The 23933-nt window shown below is 47.8% G+C and overlaps 1 protein-coding gene across 2 annotated transcripts in view; it reads right to left on the bottom strand.

Annotated features, from left to right (window-relative positions):
• CASTOR2 (cytosolic arginine sensor for mTORC1 subunit 2) overlaps positions 1-13373 on the bottom strand; it is a 98947-nt gene extending 85574 nt beyond the window's left edge. For both annotated transcript variants that reach the window (XM_044001562.1, XM_044001563.1), the window contains exon 1: positions 13181-13373. In XM_044001562.1, coding sequence (XP_043857497.1) covers positions 13181-13293 — 113 coding nt within the window. In that variant the 5' untranslated portion in view covers positions 13294-13373. The remainder of the gene's footprint in view (positions 1-13180) is intronic.
• Positions 13374-23933: the final 10560 nt, after the last annotated feature.

Raw genomic sequence — 23933 nt, 5'->3', positions numbered from 1 at the left:
CTGCCCCATTAGGGGACAATTCTAGTCCCCTAATGTTTATCGAAGTATGGAAGCATTAATGTCTCCTTGCTAAGAACCTAGCCTGCCAGGGGCAGCTAGGTGGTACAGTGGATAAAGCACTGGCCTTGGATTCAGGAGGACCTGAGTTTAAATTTGGCCTCAGACACTTGACACTAGCTATGTGACCCTAGGCAAGTCACTTAACCCTCATTGCCTGCAAAAATACCCCCCCCAAAAAAGAACCTAGCCTGCCACACCTTTTCACCAATGGAATTCCCAGCAATGGCCAGATGACACCAGACAAGTTCCAAATCAAAGTCTGACTTAATGAGACCTTGGACTTTTGCCAGGAAAAGAAGCTTTTGAGGCAACAACTGTGCCCCCTAGGAATGCAGTGCCCAGAATCAAAACCAGGCGTCCCAGACATACCGAGGTGCAGCAGAACATTTTTCTAGGCTTAGGTGGGAAGCACTTCTTTGCTCTAGAAATCACTGGGGACTGGGTGGAGGCGACTGCATTCCTGACCCCAATATGCTACTCGACTCTGCTGCCCCTTTCTCTTTTCCCCAATCAGGCTCCTTAGACTAGATATATAATTACTATCTGCCAGGCACTATTCCAGGTTCTGGGCAGCTGGGTGGCACCATAGTGCATAGAGCAGGGGGTCTGGAGTCAGGAAGTTCCCTGAGTTCAAATCTGGCCCCAGACCCTTACTAGCTGTGTGACCCTGGACAAGTCAGTTTACCCTGTTTGACTCAGTTTCCTCATCTGTCAAATGAGCTGGAGGAGAGGGCAAACCTCTCCAATAGCAAGGAAACCCCAAAATGGGGTCACCAAAAATCAGGCAAAACTAGAAAACTACTGAACACCAATACCAGGTGCTGGGGATACCAAAATGAGCAGAAACAAAGATGGCACTTGTGGGAAGCTGAAAGGCCAGTGGGGCACTTAAATGTCAGCATGGTGGGGGTGGCAAGGAAGGATCAGGAGGTCTGGTTCATTACCAGCAGGACAGAGAGCCCAGGACCTCAAGGGCAGAGTCCAAGGTTCTGTAGGAGGGGCCTCTACCAGCTCCAGGTATATATAATCCCCTTCCTCCATGCAGCCTTCCAGGACTGCCCCAGGGTTACAGGCTTTAACACAGCCTCCAGCAGCAATGGTAGCTTCATGCTGGCGGCAGAACCAGATTCCCTCCCCCTTTTCCCATTGACAGGGTTCAGCCCAAGCTCTGAGCAGTCAGCAGAGATAAGAAGGGAAACCGCCATACTTGCTACTTGGCCCTCCATTTATCTTATCAGCGATGATATCAAGTGACTTCTGAACTTCAGGGGGGGAAAAAGCCTCAGCCTCAGGAAATCCCCCTCCCCTCCCCCGGGAAGGGAGAAGATCTGAGCAAACAGGTCTAAGGACACAAAGAAGAGTCTGGATCAACAAAGGAGAGAGACCCCAAGGGTGATGGGAAGAGAAAACAGAGCTTGTATTACTGGGGAGTGATGGGGTCTTCACCACCTTGAGAATAAGCTAACCCACTGTGTCTGGGCTTGTCTCAGTGAACAGGAGACAGGCTGGCTGGGTCAGGAGGGTGGAAGTCATCTTCACCTCCCTAAGCCTCAGTTTCCCCATTGTAAAAAATGGGGATAGCAGTCCTTGTACCTTAGATCTTGCAGGAGCAGACTGAGATTTGCTTAGTCAGTCTTCCTGGGTCAGACAGTGAGCTGTCATCTTTTGATCACCTTTGGGGTGAGTTGCAGCACCCTTTGGGCCTGGGGCGTGGACTTCCCCACCACCAAACCCCTTGAAAATCACTGTCAACGTGTCACCTGGCTGGAACTCAGTGTTCAAGCAGCCTTGCCCATGCAGAGGAGAACCCAGCAACAGGAAGCAAAACGACAACAAAAGTCACAAAGTCCAGACACTCAAATCTGGACGGGCCCTTCCCCCGGGGACTATTGACTTTTACCTTGCACACAATTCTTTCTAGAAAACATTAAGTTTTTATTGCTATCTTGTCTTTCCATCACTTACAGTTCCACATGTGACCTTCCTCCTCCTCCCCCCTCCCTTCTCTTACAATAACAAAATTTCCTTAAAAAAGGAAAAAATTAACAGTTCACACCAAAAAAGTCTGATGTTCGGCAGTGTTCCTCACTTCTGTAGAATGGGTGGAGAGGTTACCAAGTGTTCTGTTGACCCGGGTGTCCGGAGGCTTGGTTTCAGGGGCTTCTAGAGGTAGGAGTGACAGTCCAAGGGCCCAGCAGTCCAGGGCTATACTGAAGGCAGAGAGCCTACTAATAGATAGTCTACTAATTGGTGTAGATACTGGGGGTTATGGGGGAATGAAAAGAACCCTAGGCATTAGGGATTCAGGAGAACAGAGGTCCTAGGGGGTGAACTTGAGTAAATTATTTCCCCTCTCTGGGGCTGTTTGCCCATCTGTAAAATGGGATGTTGGACCAGAAGGCTTCTGAGGACCCTTTAAGCATTAATTATGCTTAATTATGACTGTATGTTCATAATGAATGTGAATCATCAAAAAAAAAGAATTGTGTTTAGTGGATAAAAACCATGGATGGGATTGGGAATTTAAATGGCTCAAGGCTCGTTCAGGTTCCAAATCTATGGTTCTCACTATGACAAAATAGGGAAAAGAAAAATACATCTTAAAATTAAAATATAGAGGTAGATTTTGGGGGAAAGAAATCTTGTTCTGTAAAGGCACAATTCCTTATCTCCCTAGAAAATCCAGCTATTCATTCAAGGAAGGCTTGGGGGGGGGGGAGCTGGCATTCTTATTAGGCAACTACTGTGGGGACCCTGGCTAGTCAGAGCCCAACTTAATCTGGTGGCTCAATGAATTGGGATCCCAAGAAAGGGCGGCGCTGATGAGAAATCAAGGCATTCCTGGGAATATGAGAGCAGGTCAGAGTATTCAGTCTTATCTAGCTCCAAGCCAGGGCAGGGAGGGATTTGCTTAGAACAAAGGAGAAAGGAGAGAGATCAGTAGATTATCCTGGTATGGAGGCCACGGCCATTAAAGAAACCATTTCAGAGGTTCAGATTGAGACCAAAGAAACAAACCCTCCAGAATTATAAGAGGAAATAAGAAAGCTTCCCTCCTCCCTCCATTGCAGAGGTGAGGGACTAGGGACATGGAGCATCACATAGATGGTCAGACTTGGATTCATTTGCCTAGAATTGCCTTTTACAAGTCTTTGGGAGGAAAGATGCATGATGGGCGGGTTTATATTCAAAAATATTTGGAGGTTTGAGTTCCAAGAGCTTACTTTAAAAGTCACCCAAGGCATCTTTGAAATATCTGTTGCTTCCGACAACAAGGGGTGAAACTACATGGGCTTTTATCCTAAAGCTTTTAAATAGTTGTTACCAGGGCATAGCTAGCTTCTGGGGGATGGGTATGTGCGTGTGTGCATGTGTGCGTGTATGTGAGATCAATTTAAACAAAAGCAAAAGTCATCCATTTAAATTTTAAAATGGGGCTCCAGGGCCACAGGGGTGTCACTTTCAAACCAGGTACAATGGACACGTCATGGGTAGAATTGGGAGGCAGAGAACCTCAGAAAACAAGCTGAGCTTCTAGCAGTTGTGTGACCTTGGACAAATCACTGACCCTGTTCTGGGTCTGTTTCCTTCCCTGTAGGATGGGAGGATTGAACTTCCAATTCAAAATTTGTGACCTTGTGGTCTGTGTCCACTCTGGGCGGCCGGGCTTCTCCCAGGGGTCTCCACTTGTTCCCAGGGCTTGTCCAGGGACAGAATGGGAGCTGTTTTGGGGGAAAAGGAACAACTTTTCCAGTTTTGTCTTGTTGGTTGAACAGAACATCCAGGGAGAAGATGTGTGAGAACCCCTTCCATTAGGAAATCTCTCCTACACAAAATCTGTGTGGAATCCTTCCAGCATTGGGGACCTCACTACCTTGAGGTATCCTATCCAATCTGGAGGATGTGGCCAGTCTTCATAGACAGAGGGCAGAAAGCGGCATCTGCAGGCAGGATACACCATCCCTGAGTCACTGAACCCTAGACCTTCAGAGCTAGTCGTTTATTACTTGTGCAACGCGAGTGAGGGCTGGCGCTTTTCTGAACCGCACAAGGCTCCCCCGTCCAGTGGAACAGACGAGGGCCTGAGTCTTCCTGGACAATCCAGATGCAGTCCCTGGGGGTGGCCTGCAAGCTCAAGCCGCTCGCTCAAAATCCAAGGCCCTCCTCATTCATTTTAGAGGGAGCCCCAAGAAGTGGAGAGCAGGGTACAGCTCGGGAGTCCTGGACAGCTCCACCTCCAACACTTCCTGGCTGGGAGACTTGGGGAAAGGCCATTACCTCCCTTGCCCTCAGTTTCCTCATTTGTTAAATGAGGTTCAGCCAAACAAAAAGCACTGATCACCTGCTGGGCTGGGGAGAACAAAGACTGCAAGAATCTCTGTTTGGCAAAGAACTCACAGAAAAGATCCCTGCAGCCTCAGCACCGAGTCTATGTGCCCACAGACAGGCAATGCCACCTCACCTACCTCACAGGGCAAGAATCAAATGAGACCCTGTGTGTGTGCACGAGAGAGAAAGAGAGAGAGAGAGGAGAGGGAAAGAGGGAGAGGGAGAGAGGAGAGGGGGGAATGGGGGGAGGGAGAGAGGGAGAGAGAGGGGGTGGGGTGGGGAGGGAGGGGGGAGGGGGAGAGGGAGAGAAAGAGAGAGAGGGAGAGAGAAGAGGCCAGCCTTTGAAGTCAGAGGGCCCCAGCTCAAGCCTCAGGCTATTGTTTCTTCACTGTGTGACCTTGGGCAAGTCCCATACATTCAGAGGTTTTGGCTTCTTTGCTGAACTGTGCTACCTCTGTATACCAAAAGATTAAATTTTGGGGAGAAATGCTAGAAACTATGGGGCATTTACAAATGCCATCGAGAACACAAACACCGGGGGTAGTCAGGGAAGGCTTCCAGGAGATGGGCACCTGGGCTGGATCTGAAGTGATGGAGAATGGGAAAGGGACATTCCAGTTGCACACCCGTGTACACACGAGTACATGCACAAGTTACGCCACCCCAGGGGCTTCAGAGGCAGAGTCCCCCCTCCCCCCCCCACTTCAGAGAGGAAGAAGCTGAAGTCTCGGAGGTCCAGTGACTTGTCGGGGTCGCCCAGCTGGTCATGTCCAGGTGAAGCAGGGATCTCAGGAGCCATCTAGCCCCTCCCCTCATTTTACAGATAACGGGGCTGAAGTTTCTTGCCCAATGTCACATAAGCAACAAAGAAGAGCAGGCTGGAGTAGTTGTCCAGGGCAGGATTCTGGGGGGCCCGGAAGCTCCGCTGCCCCTTCCGATGCACAGTCCACTTGGGGTAGAGCCTGGGAATTACTCTTTGGTGAACCCTGGAGTCCAAAGAACCATGGAAGGGGCAGCTAGGTGGCGCAATGGATAGAGCACTGGCCTTGGATTCAGAAGGACCTGAGTTCAAATCTGAGCTCAGACACTTAACACTTACTAGCTGTGTGACCCTGGGCAAGTCACTTAACCCCAACTGCCTCACCAAAAAAAAAAAAAAAAAAGACTACAAAGAACTATGGAAACTGAGTGTCACCACTGCCGGGCAGGCCTCCCTCCTGCTGTTGCCCTGGACAATTTTGGCCACCCGTCACTGAGCAAGGGTAGAGTCTGGAAAATGTCTCACCCCAGAGCCAGGAGGGAACTTAGTCATCGACCTGACCTGACCCCTTCCCTTTACAGAGAGGGAAACGGAGGCTCAGCATCCACATACTCGGCCCTAGACCTCCAGCTGTTTCCTGAGCCCTGGGGCCTGCACAGACCTTTGGGTCACCAAGGACTCATTCCAGACAGCCAGGAATTCCTAGAGCCTCAATCTACCACAGTGGGTAAAGTTCATTTTGTTATCTCGAACTAAGCGCCCCAGAGGTAGCCCTGAGGAGGGCATCTAAGGATAGAGCTAGGGACATTCTGAAAGCAGGAGCTGAGCCCTGCCTGGCTTCCCTATCCCCACCCCCCTCCCAGCCTTTGGTTTGCTGACTGACTGAGTGACTGCAATAACTGGGCCTCCTTCAAGGCTTCAAGGTGGGGGAGGGGGCCTTGAACTGCCGGCATCCCCCCCCCAACTAAAAGACTGTCCTTCCCCTCCTATTATCCAACTCAGGGTGCTGGGTTCCCCTCAAATTCGGTACAATCCCATCAGCCCATGGGAGGGAAGCTATTGCAGCTTTTTTTTGGGGGGGGGGGGGTCACTATGGCCCATCGTCTCTTCACGGAGACTCAAAAGTAGGAAGCTTTTCTAGCAGCCCCAGTAAGAAGTCACCAAGACTTGAAATAAAATGGTGACAGGAGGGAGAGGGAAGCCACAGAGGCTTCCTCTTAAGCTCTCTGCTCCTGATTGGATGGGGAAAGTGGTGAGAGGGCGGAGTCCAGGTAGGATGATTCCTTTAACCTCTTCTCTGTGACCAGCCCCTTGGGGGATGTGAAGCCTGGGGGCCCTGGCTTCATACACCGGATCACAGAAGGAACCCCAATTATTTCCAAAGACACTGCCCTGTCTACACCTGCTCTCTCAGTCAGGTGAACCAAAGAAAGACATTGCCCTGTCTACACCTGTTCTCTCAGCCAGGTTAAGAATCCAGGCCTTAAAACTTTCCAGAAGGGGGCAGCTAGGTGGCGCAGTGGATAAAGCACCAGCCTTAGATTCAGGAGGACCTGAGTTCAAATCCGACCTCAGACACTTGACACTTACTAGCTGTATGACCCTAGGCAAGTCACTTAACCCTCATTGCCCTGCAAAAAAAACAAACAAACCCCCCCCCCAAAACAAAAAAAAAAACTTGCCAGAAAACATGAAGAGAGCACCAGGATCCACTGGCAGGAAAAGGACCATGGGGCTGGGACAAAAGGTGGGCGAGAGAAGATGGATTTGGTTTTGCAGATGCTGAGTTAGACCAGTTGGTGGGACATCCACTGTTCTAGACAGAAGTAGCTGGGACTCAAATCAATTAGCAAGCATTTATGAAGCACCTACCATTTGTCAGACACTGGGCTTAGACCCTGAGAATGAAATGAAGGGTTGATCAAGTCACTTGCACTCTAAGGCTGGGGGTGGGGAGAAATATGAAAGCAGATGTGAACCCAGAGCTCAGGAGAGTTCCGGACCAAGGAGAATTGCTTTGGGAGGATTTCCAGGGTAGATAGAGCAAGGTGGCCACTCAGAGAGGGAACAGTTTTCTGTGTGTGTCTCCTTGCTTCTAAGAGAGCTTTCAGCACTGACCTACCTGTTCTATGAGACCCTCCAACATCTGTGCTTCAGAAACCAAGGTAGGATGAGGGGAAGACAAACTCCATGTTGGAAAGATGAGAACGGGTCCACTGGGTCTCCAGAAATTAAGCCCCTGCATCTTTTTTCCCGGATGGACACTGCGATCCCTCCTCCACCTTCGCTCCCAGAGGCATCCGGGAGACCAAGAAGAGTTCTAATATTTTTAGACAGTCAACGTTTATTCAAGAAGCTCCTTTCTACAAAAGCCCTGGCTGGGGCACTGAGGGAGACAGAATCAGACAACTCGGAGTGGTCCTTGCCCCAGGGGGTACAAGAGAAGGAAGGGACCCAGATTCAGTGACATAAACATGAGAGCTGACCAGAGACCCAGACGCTGTGAACCATGGATATGGGGCTGGCTGAGGCTTTGGGGCCTCAGAGCAAGGAGTCCTCAGAGGTCATCTGGTCCAACCCCCTCATTTGACTGATGAGAAAATTGTGGAGGAACTTCCTCTTGTGATTGTAAGAACAGAGACTGAGAGCTGGAAGAGACCTCAGACGCCAACCTTTTCATTTTACAGACGGGGAAACTGAGGCACTTACCCAAGGTCACACAGATATTAAGCGGCAGAAGCAGGATTTGAATCCAGCTCTTCTGACACCAAATGCAGCAAAGGCTCTTAGATGACAATGAAGATGAACCTTGAAGGATGGAGTTAACCAAGGGGGTGGTGGGGGGGTGGCCTGGGAGAGGTTTCAGGGAAATTCTAAGAGCAGGGAAATCAATGAACAATAGAACAGAGGGAGCAAAGGGCAAGCTCCCTAGAATGGCAAGTGAGGCAGTCTGTGTTGGAAGGGCACTCAAAAGGGCTGAGTTCGAATGCTTACATGCTCTCCCCTTTGTCTCTCTGGGCCTCAGCAGTGTGGGTGCCATGGACCAGGCCATGAGGCCTCAGGGAGAAGGCAGTTTGGCTGTTACTGGCAGGTGGGAAGGAAGGGGAAGTCACAAGAAGGAGAGGCCTAGCAGGCCGTGATGTAGGACAGAGGAAACAATCAGGAAAAAACCCTCTATGGTGACTCAGATAATGGAAGTGAAGTGATAGGAACCAGCTCTGGGAGAACTCCCAGCCGCTTTCTCTGACCCCTGAAAGGTCAGTCAGTGCCTTTGTCCAGGCTCACACAGTCAGGCTGCATCAGAGGTGGAACTCAAACCCGGGTCTTCCCAGATGGTTCTCTGCTACACTGAACCCAGAAGGTAGCTGAAATCAGCTGAGATGCAATGACCAATGGGGACCTGGAGAAAAGTGACAGAAGCCACCCAAAGTGGAGGTCTTGGCAGGGGTGGGGGGGTGGGAGCCTTGCATGTTATTTTTGGGAGGTTTGGCTTAATTATTTTTTGTTTTTGTTTTTTTAGGGAGGCAATTGGGGTTAAGTGACTTGCCCAGGGTCACACAGCTAGTAAGTGTTAAGTGTCTGAGGCTGGATTTGAACTCAGGTCCTCCTGACTCCAGGGCTGGTGCTTTATCCACTGTGCCACCTGGCTGCCCCTAATTGTTTTTTTTTTTTTTAAACAACAACCAGGGGATGGTTTAAGGGCAAATGTCTTATGTAAAAAGCAAGCAAGCAAGAGAAATAATAAAACTTTGTGTGTAAGGAGGGCAGAGCAGGCAATAGCAAGAGTTCTTTGGGGCTGAAAGAGTCTCCAAGTGATCATAGGTGTAGGGCTGAAGAGGACACCAAGGACCAGAGATCAACTCCCCCATTTTACAGAACAAGGAAACTGAGGCAGGAGAAAGTGAAGAAGCAACAGTGAATCCACAGTTAAGGCCAAGACTAGATACTCAGTAAAGGTGGGCCAAAAGTCATGAAGGAGTCTGATGTTTTAATAACTTTTTGAAAATTATTTGTTATTTCCTCTCTCCCCCTCTGTCCTCTATATACCATATAAGATGCTATGGTATTATACGTTAAAAACAAAAAATAAAGCAGTTGGGGGCAGCTAGGTGGTGCAGTGGATAGCGTACCAGCCCTGGATTCAGGAGGACTTGAGTTCAAATCCAGCCTCAGACACTTGACACTTACTAGCTGTGTGACCCTGGACAAGTCACTTAACCCTCATTGTCCTGCCAAACAAACAAACAAACAAATAAATAAAGCAGTTATTAAATGCTGAACCCCTTCATGACTTCTGGCCCACCCTCAAATTCAAATGTAAACCCTTGGAGGGCAGGCAAAGCTTGGAAAGAGCTTAATTTTCATTGATTCATTCATTCCAGAAAGGAAGCTTCCCAGCAAGGTGAACCTAAGGCAGGTCCAAGGGGCCCCAGAAACCAAAAGCAGTAAAAGATCCATCTGGGTGGGGAAGAGGGGGCAGAGGACAGAGGCCCTGAAACCTCTGGTGGGCTCCACTGGGCTCTTGTCTGTTTTTACCTATTATTCACAGTATACACTTTGGGGGGTGGGGGCTGGTATTGGTTGTGGGTGAGAATTCTGCCTTGAGACTTGGGCAAAGGCAAATTGTAAATTCTAAATCTACCCATTACTGTTACCCCCCTCCTCTCTCTGGATCCATTTCCTCCTTTGTATATTGTGTGTGTATAAGTGTGTCTAAATTGCAAGAACTTGCTTCTTCTAGCATATGTGTGTGTGTGTGTGTGTATGTATTTAAAGTGAAAAGCCAACAAACATAGCCTAATGGTCACAGCACTGGAAAGACCTGGAAGGACTGGATTCAAATTCCAACTCAGCCACTAGATGGGCTTTTCGCACCCAGAAGTCACTTAACCCTCCCAGAGCCCCAATTCTTTCATCTACAAAATGGGGAGAACACACTCCCAAGATGTTTTATAAACCTCAAAGCTCTGTATAAAATATGAATTACGATGACACTTCCTTCACTGTGAATTGCAGGGCCAACATGGATGGCAGACAGGCTCAGTGCTACAGATCTGGGCCCCACACGTTGGCTGGAGACACTTCCTGACACCCACCCCCCAGGACAGCTGGGCAATAGCCAACACTGGCTGGGTCTAACTGGAATTAGAACAACCACACAACAAGCACCTAGGAAGCAGCCAGGAAGAATACTAGACTCAAACTGTCCCAGCCCTCAGGGGGCTCACACTCCCTCCTCCCCTCCAGAAATATTTGGTGTGGCTGAATTTTCTAGATAGAAGAATTCTTGACCATAACTCTCTCCTCAAAAAAAATTTTTTTTTAATCTAAAAGGTGTATTATTCTTTTCTCAGCCCAGTCAATGAAAATCATAGCTTTGGGGTTAGAAAGGAAGCAAGAGGCCCATTAGCTCAACCCCCTAACATTACAGGGAAGGAAACTGAGGCCTGAAATGAGTAAGTGGATTATCTGAGGTAATAAATAACAGACCTAAGCTCTGAAACAAGATTGGTGTCAGATCTGGATTCAAATGACCGAACCTTGCCATTCATTATCAGTAGGACTTTGGAGAAATCACTTCCCTCTTATAAAAAAGATTAGGGGGCAGCTAGGTGGCACATAGATAAAGCACTAGCCTTGGATTCAGGAGGATGTGAGTTCAAATCCAGCCTCAGACACTTGACACTTACTAGCTGTGTGATGTTGGGCAAGTCACTTAACCCTCAATGCCCCATAAAAATAAATTAAAAAAAAAAAAGAGAGATTAGTACCACTCAAGTCCAAAGATTTTCCCACCCCATTACCAGAAGTATACCCTACCCCATCCTCTTTAGGAATCTTGGGAGGGGAGTAGAGATAAGAAGGGGGCCAGAGTGAGGGGCTTTCTAAGTGGTGCTGGTCACCTGGACCACAGAAAGGTGTGAAAAGCCATTATGAGAATCCAATCTACTGGGGGTGGCAGGTTGGGGGTGGGGAGGGGGGGTGGGCGTGTTTTGTTTAGGAGGGAGTCACTCCAGCACCCATACCCTTCTGCAAAGGGTGTTCATGCCTCCCTGGGGCAGCTCCCTTCAATTTTTCCAGTTTCTCCCCAGATAGCAAAGCCTTAACACATGAATCCCCCCTCCCCCCAGCAAAAGGCTCAAGGGCAGCCTGAGTCATCCCCCACTGAAATGAATACAGTCCAGGCAATGGTGGGCTAGAAGCAGAAGGGGAGGGGGGGAAAAGGCAAGGAGGCTTAGCCAGGGCAGTCCATCTTTGGGGACTCCATTGGCCCTGACGAAGGTAAGGAGGGAATTTTAGATTTGGAGAGCCCCCCTTCCCCTCAAGGCCAAATCCAGACCTACACAGTTGGGGGGGGGGGGAAGGGAGGCTTTTTTCTTCTTTTAAACAGAGGACTTGTTTAATAATTACCTTTTTAAGAAAAATAGGGTTGGGCTCCTCTAGCCTCAATTACTCAGAAATTGGAGGCAAAAGCCAAATTCATATGGAGATTTCCATCCTTAAAAGCTCAGGCTGAGAAAGTCAACAAGATACTCAGAAAACAGGACCCAGGCAAACAATGGGGGGGGGGGGTAAGCAGAGGTGCAGATCTAGGGAGATCTCCATCCAAGCAAGTAAGAAGTTAACCAGAGCAGCTAAGGCAGTCCCATTCAATGACCCTTTTAATTCCGTGCCCCCCCCCTCCTTTTTTTATCTCCAACCCGCCAAGCAGAAACCGGTTATTTTAATTTTAACCTTGACGTGCAACTTTTTTCTTTTTCTTGAAAGGAGGGGGAAAAAGACCACAACAACTTCCATTAGCCAGAAGCTCCCCCCACCATTTAAGCCAGGATTGGAAAGGGTGAAAAGTGAAGTCATAATCACTGGGAAAAACAAAACACTTAAGTTGCAGCCGGAATCACACACACACACACACACACACACACACACACACACACACACACAATTTCTCTCAGTCCTTCATCCACACAACCCTGGGGCCTGACAAATAGATCCAGCCAGGGCACCCACCCAGCTTGCCTAGTCAAGAGACACCTTTGGCCGCTCAAGTTCTAAAGGCCTTGAAGATTATTTTTTTGGGGGGGTTGTCTTGGCAGCATCGCCCCCCCCCCCAAAAAAAAACCCACCCACCTCATACACTGTAAATATAACTGCCACCCTTTGCACGGATTTGTAAACTGTTCTACCGGCACAATAATAATGATTAATAATGAGCTTTTCAAGACCCCCCCCCCCTCCAAAAGCAGAAGGTTGCAGGGAAGATCGGGCCGTTCTCCACCCCCAGACCCTTCTGAATTTCTACCAGACACCTTGACATAAACACGTTCGGATTTTGATCCCCCCCCCCCCCAACTGCTCTGGGCAGAGTCCCTCCCTCCGCTGCTCTCCCCCCACCTCCCCCAGGCCCCCAGCTCTTTGTTGTCCCCAGAACGAGCCGATTCTCTTCTTTCTCCCTCAGCCTCTCTCTCTCTCTTTTTTACTTTCACTGTTTTTCCTCTACATTCCCCACACCTGTTTTTCATTCATTCATTCATTCATTCGCGACTGCAGCCGCCTCCTCCTCCTCCTCCTCCTCCTCCTCCTCCTCCCCCTCCTCCCTCTCCCTCTCCCTCCTCCCTCCTCCCCGGCTCTCCAGATTTGCAAGGGGGGGGGGGGAGGGAGAGAGGGAGGTGGGAAGAAGAGAGAGAAGAGAGGAGGGGAGGGGGGTGGTGAGACAGACAGAGAGTGGAAAGACCCAGTCAAGGGGCAGCCCAGTTGGCTTTGTCAAGCCCCCCCCCAGCCCCCCCAGGAAGGCTCAGGGAAGGGAGAGGACAGAGCCAAGCCGGGAGGGGGGGGAGAGGAGGAGGGGGGATCCACAGGCACGAAGTTGTTTTCCTAGCCCTCTCCGTTCCCCCCACCCCCTCCCCTCCTCCCTCCTCCCTCCTCCTGCAAGGGAATTAGCCCAGGGAAGCCGGCTCAGTTGCAGCCTCTTTGTCTCCCCGCGATCGGGCGCCGGGGAGCGGGTGCGTGGGCCCCCCCGGGCACACTCACCTGGTCTTGGAGGACAGGAAGGCAAGTTTGATGAGCCCGTAGGTAAATAGAGGCACGCTCTCCTTGGCTATGCTGGCCACTTTGAGCCGGTGTTCTAAGATGTGAAGCTCCATCTTTTCCTCTTTCTCATTGGGAGTTAGTTCATCCGAGGGGCGGACGGGGGTCTCACTCCCTTCAGCGCCCCCCCCACCCCGGCCCCCGCCCCCTCCCCCCCACGGGGCACCGTCGGCGGGGCTGATTGGAGGGGAGGGGTTCGGCGCGGCTCCCGGGGCTGGGGGGCGCGGAGGGGGAGAAACCCAGGGGCTGGGGAGAGAGGTGAAGGCAGCGCCCCAAAGTTGTTCGGGCTGCCCCGGCCACAGGCAGCGGAGAGAAAGAGCGAGCTAAGGCTCGGAGCCGCAGCAGGAGGACTTGAGGGGCAGAGGAGCCGCGCAGCTCCCGAGTGCAGAAAGCAGCTGGTGTTACAGTCTAACAAACAACTTGCCACTCAAACTCGGGCCTCGCTGCGCCTGCGCAGGCCGGTCCGGGTCTGCTGGGACTTGTAGTCTGGTCGCATGCCGGGGGCGGGGTCGGGAGAGGAGGGGCGGGGAAAGGAGCGTGAGGGGAGGGGGGGGGGTGCAATTGACTCATGCCTGCCTAGTGTCCTCGAAAACAAGGAGACAGAGCTGATGTCAGCAGCTCCCGCTGTCGTTCCCGCTGCCGCTGCCGCTGCTGCTCTTGCTGCTCTTGCTGCTCTTGCTGCTCTTGCTGCTCCTTACCAACTCCTGTTCCTCCTCCTTGTCCTCCTCCTTCTCCTCTTCCTCCTCGTCCTCTTCACCCCCTCCCTCTCCTCACCTCCTCCTCTTCCTCCTCTTCCTCACCTTTTCCTCCTCTTCATCCTTACCTTCTCTTTACTTCCTCCTTACTTCCTCCTCCATTTTCTCCCAAGCTCCTGCGATCTGGAGACTAGGCTAGATAACAATCAGAATAATAACAACAATAAAAATAACAGCTTGCATGTATGGAGTAATTGAAAGTTTTCAGAGCACTTTACAAATATCAGCTTATTGATGTTCACAATAACCCTGGGAGGTAGGGTCTATTATTGTCCCCATTTTTTTTTTTGGTTTTGTTTTTTTTTGCAGGCAATGGGGGTTAAGTGACTTGCCCAGGGTCACACAGCTAGTAAGTGTCAAGTGTCTGAGGTGGGATTTGAACTCAGGTCCTCCTGAATCCAGGGCCGGTGCTCTATCCACTGTGCCATCTAGCTGCCCCCTCCCCCCATTTTTTAATAGAAGAAACAGAGAGTTTAAGTGACTTGCCCAGAGGCCCAAACAGCTAGTATGTGTCTGAGTCTGGATTTGAACCTGGGTTCTCTGACTCACCCAGTCAGTCCCGGTCACTACAAATGTCAGCTGAGACACAAGGCAGTCAAAGGGGAGAAGCCAGGAGTAAGCTTAGTGCTAACCAAGTACCATATAACAATGGTTATGGCTAAAGTCTGCACTAAAATAATGAAAATAATTATCATTTTCTTACTTTTCCTATTACTGATTTTGGGGTTTGTAGTTTTTGCCTCAAAATCTCTGTTGTTTATGAAGTCCTCCATAAAGAGCTTAGACTGATGGTTAGGAGACTGTCATTATTAATGAGGCTCATTAAGTGAGTACATCTTCTCCCTGGGCCTCAGTTTCCCCATCTGTCAAATGAGAGGGCTGGACAAGCTGATAGTAAATCATTCTTTTATATATGCTTTAATTTGATCCTTACAATTTCACAAGAGTGGAAACTGGGGAAGAGGGAGAGAGTTAGGATTTGAACCCAAGTCCTTTGATTTTTTTAAAGAGGTGATCAGGGTTAAGTAACTTGCCCAGGGTCACACAGCTAGTAAGTATCTGAGGCTGAATCTGAACTCAGGGTCTCCTGACTCCAGGGTGGAGGCTGTATCTATCTCTTAAGAGCCACTGCTAGGGGCAGCTAGGTGGTGCAGTGGATAGAGCACTGGCCCTGGAATCAGGAGGACCTGAGTTCAAATCTGGCCTCAGACACTTAACACTAGCTGTGTGACCTTGGGCAAGTCACTTAACCCCAATTGCCTCCAAAAAAAAAAAAGCCACTGCTCTTTGTTGGACCAGACTGCCTCCTGTAAGGTGTAAACTAGCATGAGCCCCATATTTCAGCCCACCTGGCCTGTGATTCCCTCCTTCCTTACTTCCCTTTCCCTCTAAGAATTCTCTCTCAAACTCATCTTTCCTGCCACCATTACTGTCTCCCCACCCCCAGCTGCTGTGGCCTTCTCCCTCCACTACTTGAAGTGGACTTTTTCTTCTTATCTTGCCCCTGTCTATCTGCAGCTTTAGCACAGTGCCTGCCCCATAACAGGTGTTTAATAAATGCTTGTAGCTCCATGGATTGATGAGGAAACTGAGACTGGGCTGAGTTCAATGACAGCCCTGGGAGAATCTGGCTTAGGTGTGATTACCTGGGCTGATGGAGCTCTGGGAAAAGCTTCTGGATATTAATCAGCAAAGCCGACAGGAAGCTTGCCTTGTGCCACGCGCTGTGCTCAGGGGTGGGGATGAAAGAAAGGTTAAAACAGCCCCTCAGGTCTGAGAGTTCACATTTGAAGGGCAGCAGGTAAACATTTGAGATCCATAGAGAGGAGATGGGAAGGGGTCTCAAAGTGGAAGGCAGTCTCCCACTCGTGGGGAAGTGTTGAAAAAAGTCAGAGAAACTAAGAGGTGGAGGTGGCCCTAAGGGAGGACTTTCCAGTCCTGGGGGCAGCCAGTGTAAATGCTGGACTGGAAATGGACTGGGAAGAGGTCATGTTGATGGACCCTAGCGTGTGTGGAGGGGAGTAAAGTATAGGACTGGAAAAGGAGGCAGGCACCAGTTATGAAGAGCTTTAAAGGCCAAACAAAAGAATTTAGACTTGATCTTCAGGGAGACACTGAAGCCCAATGAGCAGAGGAATAAGAGTTAATTCTATGCTTTTGAAGGCAGCTGGAATCAGGGAGCCATGTGATCAAATCTAGCTTCTGACCCTTGCTAGCTGCTGTTGTTTGATCTTCATTTTTGAAGAGGACCAGTGACATCATGGGTGATGGCTTGACTCGTGGGTGAATTGGATTTAAGGGAGGCCGATGGCACAAAGTTGTCCATCTCACTCTCCCAGAGTTGTTTGAGTCTAGCGGCTAGACAAAAGTCAAGACCACTTGTGATGGCCCAGGATGCAGCAGGTAACCTTGGGGTCTTCCATGGTTGACCCAACTCTGATCGCTCCGCAGCACCTACTTCAGCAAGCTTCGTGGCCTTTGGAACAAACTGCTCTCATTCGCCCATTCAGTCTTCACATGTCTAGGGTAGACACCCCCAACTCACTGATGGGTTTGAGGTTGTTAGCCCACCCTCTACCTCGTCCAGTCCAGCTGCACGCACCATTCACTAGCTGTGTGACTTGGCAAGCCAGCTAGTGTCTCTGAGTTTCTGTTTCTTCACCTATAAAATGAGAGATTGGACTAACGTGTCCCTAAAGTACCTATCAGCACTAGATCTTTTTGATGTTCAATTATTTCATGGCCAACTCTTTTTTTCGGGGGGTGGGAGGAAGGCATGGCAATAAAGGTTAAGTGACTTGCCCAGGGTCACACAGCTAGTAAGTATCAAGTGTCTGAGGTTGGATTTGAACTTGGGTCCTTCTGAATCTAGGGCCAGTGCTTTATCCATTGCGCCACCTAACTGCCCCCTCATCCAACTCTTTTTGACCCCATTTGGGGTTTTCTTGGCAAAGATACTGGTGTGGTTTGCCATTTCTTTCTCTGGCTCATTTTATTACAGATGAGGAAACCAAGGCAAATAGGGTGAAGTGACTTGCCCAGGGTGACACAGCTAGGAAGTGTCTGATTTGAACTCACAAAGAGGAACCTTCCTGATTCCAGGCGCTCTATTCACTGCACCACCTAGCTGCCCCAACACTAGATCTCCTATTCTATGATTCTTCCATTCTCTCTTTTACCTCTCCTGTTTCCATACCTTTGATCATGCCGTGACCCCCCCCTTTCTATCCACTGAAGTCACCCCCTTGTGTCTGCATCCATCCCAGGTGAAACCTATTCCATGCAGCCTTCTATGACTCTACCAGCTAAAATCAATCAATCAGCAACTTATTAAGTACCTACTATGTGCCAGAAATCCTCCCCCCCCAATTATCTTTCCCTTCTCCAATTTGTCATAATACCTTTCCTGGCAATATCTTTTGCTCTTCTGTAACTGCCCTTTAAAGCACAGGATTTTCAGCACATATCTTCCCTGTTATAATATAATGGGCTGTAGTGTCACCTCATAAAATAGATTAAAGGATGGTAGAGCAAAACCATCCCAAAGAAACTGTGTTGGGAGACCCAGTGAAGTGAGGACATATATAGGAGTAGAGCAAGTAGAGGCAAAATGGGCTGTATTAGTCAATGTTCTCATGGTGACCGAGGTTCATCACTAATGATTTCCCAGTCTACCCCAACCCTGCCACTGGCTGCCAGTGCTTTTGCCCCAAAGCACCTTTCATTTATTTTCTAAATTTCTAGGTGTATACATTGTCTCTCAAGAGAATGTATATTCCTCAAGGCCAAGGATGGTTTAATTTTTGTCTCTGTATCCCCATATCTCTGTATCTAGCATAGTACCCGGCACATAGTAGGTGCTTATTGATGAAATTATCAATGATTTGGACTCCATAGCCTCAAAACCATATGTGCACAAGTGGGAATGGCGCTTTAGAAGACACAGCTGAACTCCAACAATCTGAGACATTCACTGAAGCCCATTAAATCAGCAAAGATGGTAATAAAATGATCAAAACCATGCCGGCGGAGGGGCAGCGGATAAAGCCCTGGATTCAGGAGGACCTGAGTTCAAATCCAGCCTCTAGCTGTGTGACCCTGGGCAAGTCACTTAACCCCTATTGCCCTGCCAAAGAAAGAAAAAGAAAAACAATGCCGGCAGGCCTGTGGAGAACCGGGCTACCTATTATATAACTAGATCTATGAAATGGTGCAATTGCTGTGAAAAGCAGCCTAGTGACATTCAATGAGCACCATGAAACTGTTCATACCCTTGACCAAATGATCCCCTATGAGATGAGGCCCAGACCCTAAGGCAGAGAAAAAGACCCTTCTGTAAATAAGTAAAGGAATGAATGAATGAATGATTAAATGAATAATCAAATAGATAAGTAAACAAATGGAAGAATAAATGAATTAATGAATAAACAAATAAATAATTATATGAACAAATGAAGGAATACATGAATAAATGAATGAGTATACACATATACATGCATACACATATGTATATTATAGATATGTATGTATAGATACCTATATATGTGTGTGTTACATGTACATGTATATATGTTCCAAGCAGCATTACTTACAAAATTTTTTTTTAGTTGGTATCTTTTGTTTTTTTATATAACCTTTCTTTCTTTCTTTTTTTTTTTTTTTTGTGGGGCAATGGGGGTTAAGTGACTTGCCCAAGGTCACACAGCTAGTAAGTGTCAAGTGTCTGAGGCCAGATTTGAACTCAGGAACTCCTGAATCCAGGGCCGGTGCTCTATCCACTGCGCCATCTAGCCGCCCCCCCTATTTCTTTTTAAAATTACTAAGCATTTATTTTCTTTCCTTCCCATCCACGTCCAATTAATAAAAAAAAGAAAAAGAAAACCCTTGTAATAAAGGTGCACAGTCAAGTAAAACAAATTCTCACATTGGCCTTTTTTAGAAATGTAGGTTTCATTTTTCATCAAGAATCCATCCCTTCGCACCAGCCCTGGATTCAGGAGGACCTGAGTTCAAATCTGGCCTCAGACACTTGACACTTACTAGCTGTGTGACCATGGGCAAGTCACTTAACCCCAATTGCCTCACCAAAAAAAAAGAAAAGAAAAGAAAAAGAATCCATCCCTTCTCTGTCAGGAAATATGTAGTGTCTTTGATTGCCAACCCTCTGGAATCATGGTTGGTCATGAAATTGATCAGATTTTATATGTCTTTCAAGGTTGTTTTTTGTTTCAATGTGGTTATTCATATTACATAAATTGTTCTCCTGGTTCTGTTTACTTCAACTGTTCATATAAGTCTTTTCAGGTTTCTCTGAAACTATACTTTTCATGATTTCTTTGTTATTGTTTTTCAGTCATTTCAGTCGAGTCTAACTCTCTGTGACCTCATTGGCAAAGATACTGGAGGGGTTTGCCATTTCCTTTACAAGCTCATTTTACAGTTGAGGAAACTGAGGCAAACAGGATTAAAGGATCACATATCTACTAAGGCTACGTTTGAATTCAGGATGATAAATCTTCCTGACTCAGGGCCCAGGGCTCTATCCACTGTGTCAGCTAGCTTACAGCACAATTATTCCATTACATTCATATACCATTTGTTCAAGGGGCAGCTAGGCCACACAGTAGATAGCATGCTGGGCCTGGAGTCAAGAAGGCCCGAGTTCAAATATGGCCTTGGGTACTTACTAGTTGTATGACCTTGGGCAAGTCACTTAACGCTGTTTGTCTCAGTTTCCTCATCTGTAAAATGAGCTGGAAAAGGGAATGGCAAACCACTCCAGTATCTTTGCCAAGAAAACCCCAAGTGAGATCACATAGAATTGGACATGATTGAAACGACTCAACCACAAAAATAATTTGTTCAGCCATTCCCCAATGGATGGACAAATGATTAAGTTTCTGGTTCTTTGCAGACAATTGACTATAAGTATTATTGTAAATACAGATCTTTTCCCTCTTCCTTTGATTACTTTGGGAAATGGGTCTCATAGAGGTCTCGTTGGGTCAAAGGGTAGGTTCAGTTTAGCTCACCTTCATTTCCAATTATATCCCTCTGAAGGCTGGGTTGGAGTCTCACTGGATGGGAGGTAGATAGAATGAGAGGACTTCTGAAGTCCAGCTCAAGCCCTAAAAGATCTCCAGTTAGGAGTAAGGGCAAGAACAGAGCTCTAGGGGGGAGCCAAGATGGCGAGGAAATGCAGTGAGCTCTCTAATTATATCCCTCTCCCCATTTCTAACCAGATAGCCATTCCTAAAGTAAAGAATAAAGAAAGACAGAGTGGGCAAAAGCCAGTCTAGCAAAACTAATCAGTGTAGGAATTGAGTCCGAGGGTGCTACTCCTGTAAAGGAAGGAGGGCAGCGCATTTTCTCCTCTCTCTCTCTCTCTTTTGGACAGGGCAATGAGGGTTAAGTGACTTGCCCAGGGTCACACAGCTAGTAAGTATCAAGTGTCTGAGGCTGGATTTGAACTCAGGTCCCCTTGAATCCAGGGCCAGTGCTTTATCCATGGTGCCACCTCGATGCCCCCTCTCTTCTCTTTTTTAGGTCAAACTTGTTCACTATCATTCCCCAGCATTCAGTTTTGGGATCATTTCATTTAGATTGTTGTAGTCACTGTGGGTATTTGTTCTCCTGGTCCTGCTCACTTCACTCTTCATCAGTTTATACAAGTCTTTCCAGACCTCTCTGTATTTTTTATATTCATTGTTTCTTTTAGTTCAGTGATACTTTGTTGCATTGATGTGCCACAATTTGCTTAGCCTTAGCTCATTAATGGTCTTACTTGTAATTGCAAATGGAAAAACCAACCCCCCACCAAAAGGAAGCAGAATTGAAGACAACCCAGGTGTCCAACCTCCCCACCCCAGCAAAGTACCTTGCTCATAGTAGGTGACTAAGAAGTGCTTCTTGAATTGAACTGGGCAGGGGAAGGGATGAGAATAAGCATGTATTAAGTGCCTACTGTATACCAGTGTGTTAACTAAATGCTTTACAAATATCATCTTATTTGAGTCTCACAACAACTCTGGAAGTTACGTGCTATGATGATCCTCATTTTATAGCTTATAGAGGAGAACTGAGGTAAACAGGGTTTTTAAGTGATTTACCCAACATCACACAGCTAGTAAGTGTCTGAGTCTGCATTTGAACTCAGGTCTTACTGACTATGGGCATGGTACTCTGTGCACTCTGGCTTCCATTAGCAGCCTTATTCAAATAAACAGAGACTTTTGGTTATTATTTTGTTAAGGATTCATGTTTTTAGAGTAAGGGGTAAACCGTGGCAATTTGGGATTTGGGGAAAACAATAGTCTCTGAAGAACGGAAGATGAATTTCATATGGAAAATGGAGAAAACATAATACATGTGAGCAGTCTGGTAGGTGGTATAGGACTAGGAGTCAGGAAGACCTGAATTCAAATCTTACTCAGACACTTACTAACTATATGGCTTTGAGCAAGTCATTTAGTCCCTATCTACCTCAGTTTCATCATCTGTAAAGTAAGAATAACAATATTTCTTACTTCTCAGTGTTCTTGTGAAGATAAATGAGATCATTTATGTAAAGTTCTTGGTAAATCTTAAAGGATGATATAAATGTTAGTTGTTGTTGTTGTTAGATAACTAGGGGGCACAGTAGATAGAATGTCAGGCCTGGAGTCAGGAAAACCTGAATTCAAATGTGGCCTCAGACACTTTTAGCTATGTGACCCTGGGCAAGTCACTTAACCCTGTTTGCCTCAGTTTCCTCACCAGTAAGAGGAGCTAGAGAAGGAAATGGCAACCACTCCAGTATCTTTAACAAGATAACTCCATGGGGCAGCTAGGTGGCGCAGTGGATAGAGCACTGGCCCTGGATTCTGGAGGACCTAAGTTCAAATCCAGCCTCAGACACTTAACAATTACTAGCTGTGTGATCCTGGGCAAGTCACTTAGCCCCAATTGCCTCACCAAAAAAAAAAAAAGATAACTCCAAATGGGGTCATGAGTCAAAAATGACTGAAACAGGGGCAGCTAGGTAGTGCAGTGGATAAAGCACCCTCCCTGGATTCAGGAGGACCTGAGTTCAAATCTGGCCTCAGACACTTGACAGTTAAGTGACTCTGGGCAAGTCACTTAACCCTCATTGCCCCCCCCCCACACCAAATGACTGAAACAAATGAACAACAATGATTATTATTATACAATCAGCCCACAGGTATTCTTTAGGTGCCAGCTGTGTAGCGGCCCCTCCCCAAAGTAGGTTTTTTTGTTGGCTTTGTTTTTGCTCCTCCTAACAGAAATGGTTCATATTTTCATCACCAACATGTTATTAGAGTTGTCATAGGCCTGTGAGACCTGTGACAGCATTGCCTCCTAATACCTGAGGATGAGTATCACATCGAGACCAAAGGTGGACTCCATCATGTCACACTGGAGAATGTCAAGGAAGCACTGGATGTCATCAAGGAATTATGTGGCAGAAAACCTGGGCTGGCCACACAGTGACAATGAAGGATGATGGTGGGCAGCCAGGGTACTCCACTGGTAGCCTTGTGAGGCCAAGAGAAGGTGAGGGAGGCCTCCAGCACACTAGGAGGACTCTTGGCAGCACAGCTTTGAGTGGGGCATGGAGCAGAGCTACCCTCTGACATGGAGGGGCTGCCATCTGCAAATCTGCATCCTTGGAGGAAACTCCCCAATTAGTGAGAATACTAGCAGAGTTTGAGACTGAGAGGGGGGAGGACAGCTAGAGGAAAAGGACGTGGAGTAGTGAACTTCCAGAATGAGAAGGCATGATGGAAAAAAAAAAAAAATTTCAGTCAAAGGATGGACTTTGACCAAGTGGGTTCCATGTACTTGTTGAGGATTTGGACTGGACTTGTCTATACAATAGAGAACTCCCGAGGAAACTCCCTTCTCTGCACTTAGGGTCTTAGAGAACTGCCTAGATCATTGAGAGTTAAGTGACTTGCTCAGGGTCACACAACCAGGATGTGATGGTGTCAAAACTTGAACTCAAGGCCAGATGCCAAGCTGCCTCTTTACATGTGCCACGATTATACAAAATGCCACAAGGGATGCCAGGCTAGCAATGACTTTGCCCAATCATCCTCAGGGCGCTGGCTTCGCCACTGCAGTATTTCAAGGATCCATGATTTTGTTAGCCTAGGCAGCCCCTCCACTGAGGCTGATCACAACCTTGCACAACTTAGTAGAAAATCTCTGTGATTTTGGCCATACAGCCAACCTGGTGATTGGCCTCTTTGGACCTGTCAGGCTCATCCTCAAGTGGAAAGGTAGAGCCAGTCCTCCACTGCGCCCAGGAAATCATGAATCCTTCCCTGCTCAGGGATGATGCAACTTAATGGGGCTGCCAAGCTTTAGCCAGGACTGCAGCACCTTAGAGAACCCAGATTTGCCTGCATACGATGATGAGGCACCCAAGGAGACTCTAGGACTCCAATAGACCGAAGCCCAGCAAAGTTTGACAAAGAAAAAGAAATGCTTGTCAAAGGGATTTGCATCGTCATGGAGAGATCTCTTACAGCAAGTCCAAACAGAGGAATTTTCAGCAGATGGAGAGGTCTTCTAGGTGCTTCCTTCTGTCTGTGGATAACATTGTGCTGATTACATCTCATCTCCCCAGTGAACTTATGGTCATTGTAAAGACAGTGCAGTGATTCAGGAGGAACTAAACACATGGGTATATACACACACAGTATGCCAGCAACATAAACTCTTACTAGCTGTGTGACCCTGGGCAAGTCACCTCATCCTGTTTGCCTCGGTTTCCTTTTCTGTCAAATGAGCAGAGGAAGGAAATGGCAAACCACTCCAGTATCTTGGCCAAGAAACCCCTAAATGGGGTCACGAAGTGTTGGAGGGGACTGAAAACGACAGAACAACACGGATGTGAAGGTGACAGCATCAAACATTACATAGAAGTTAAACTAAAA

Source organism: Dromiciops gliroides, chromosome 4 (genome assembly GCF_019393635.1).
Source record: "Dromiciops gliroides isolate mDroGli1 chromosome 4, mDroGli1.pri, whole genome shotgun sequence".
Classification (NCBI taxonomy): Eukaryota; Metazoa; Chordata; class Mammalia; order Microbiotheria; family Microbiotheriidae; genus Dromiciops; species Dromiciops gliroides.
Note: the sequence above shows the minus strand (reverse complement) of the source record. Positions and strands in the feature narration are given on the sequence as shown.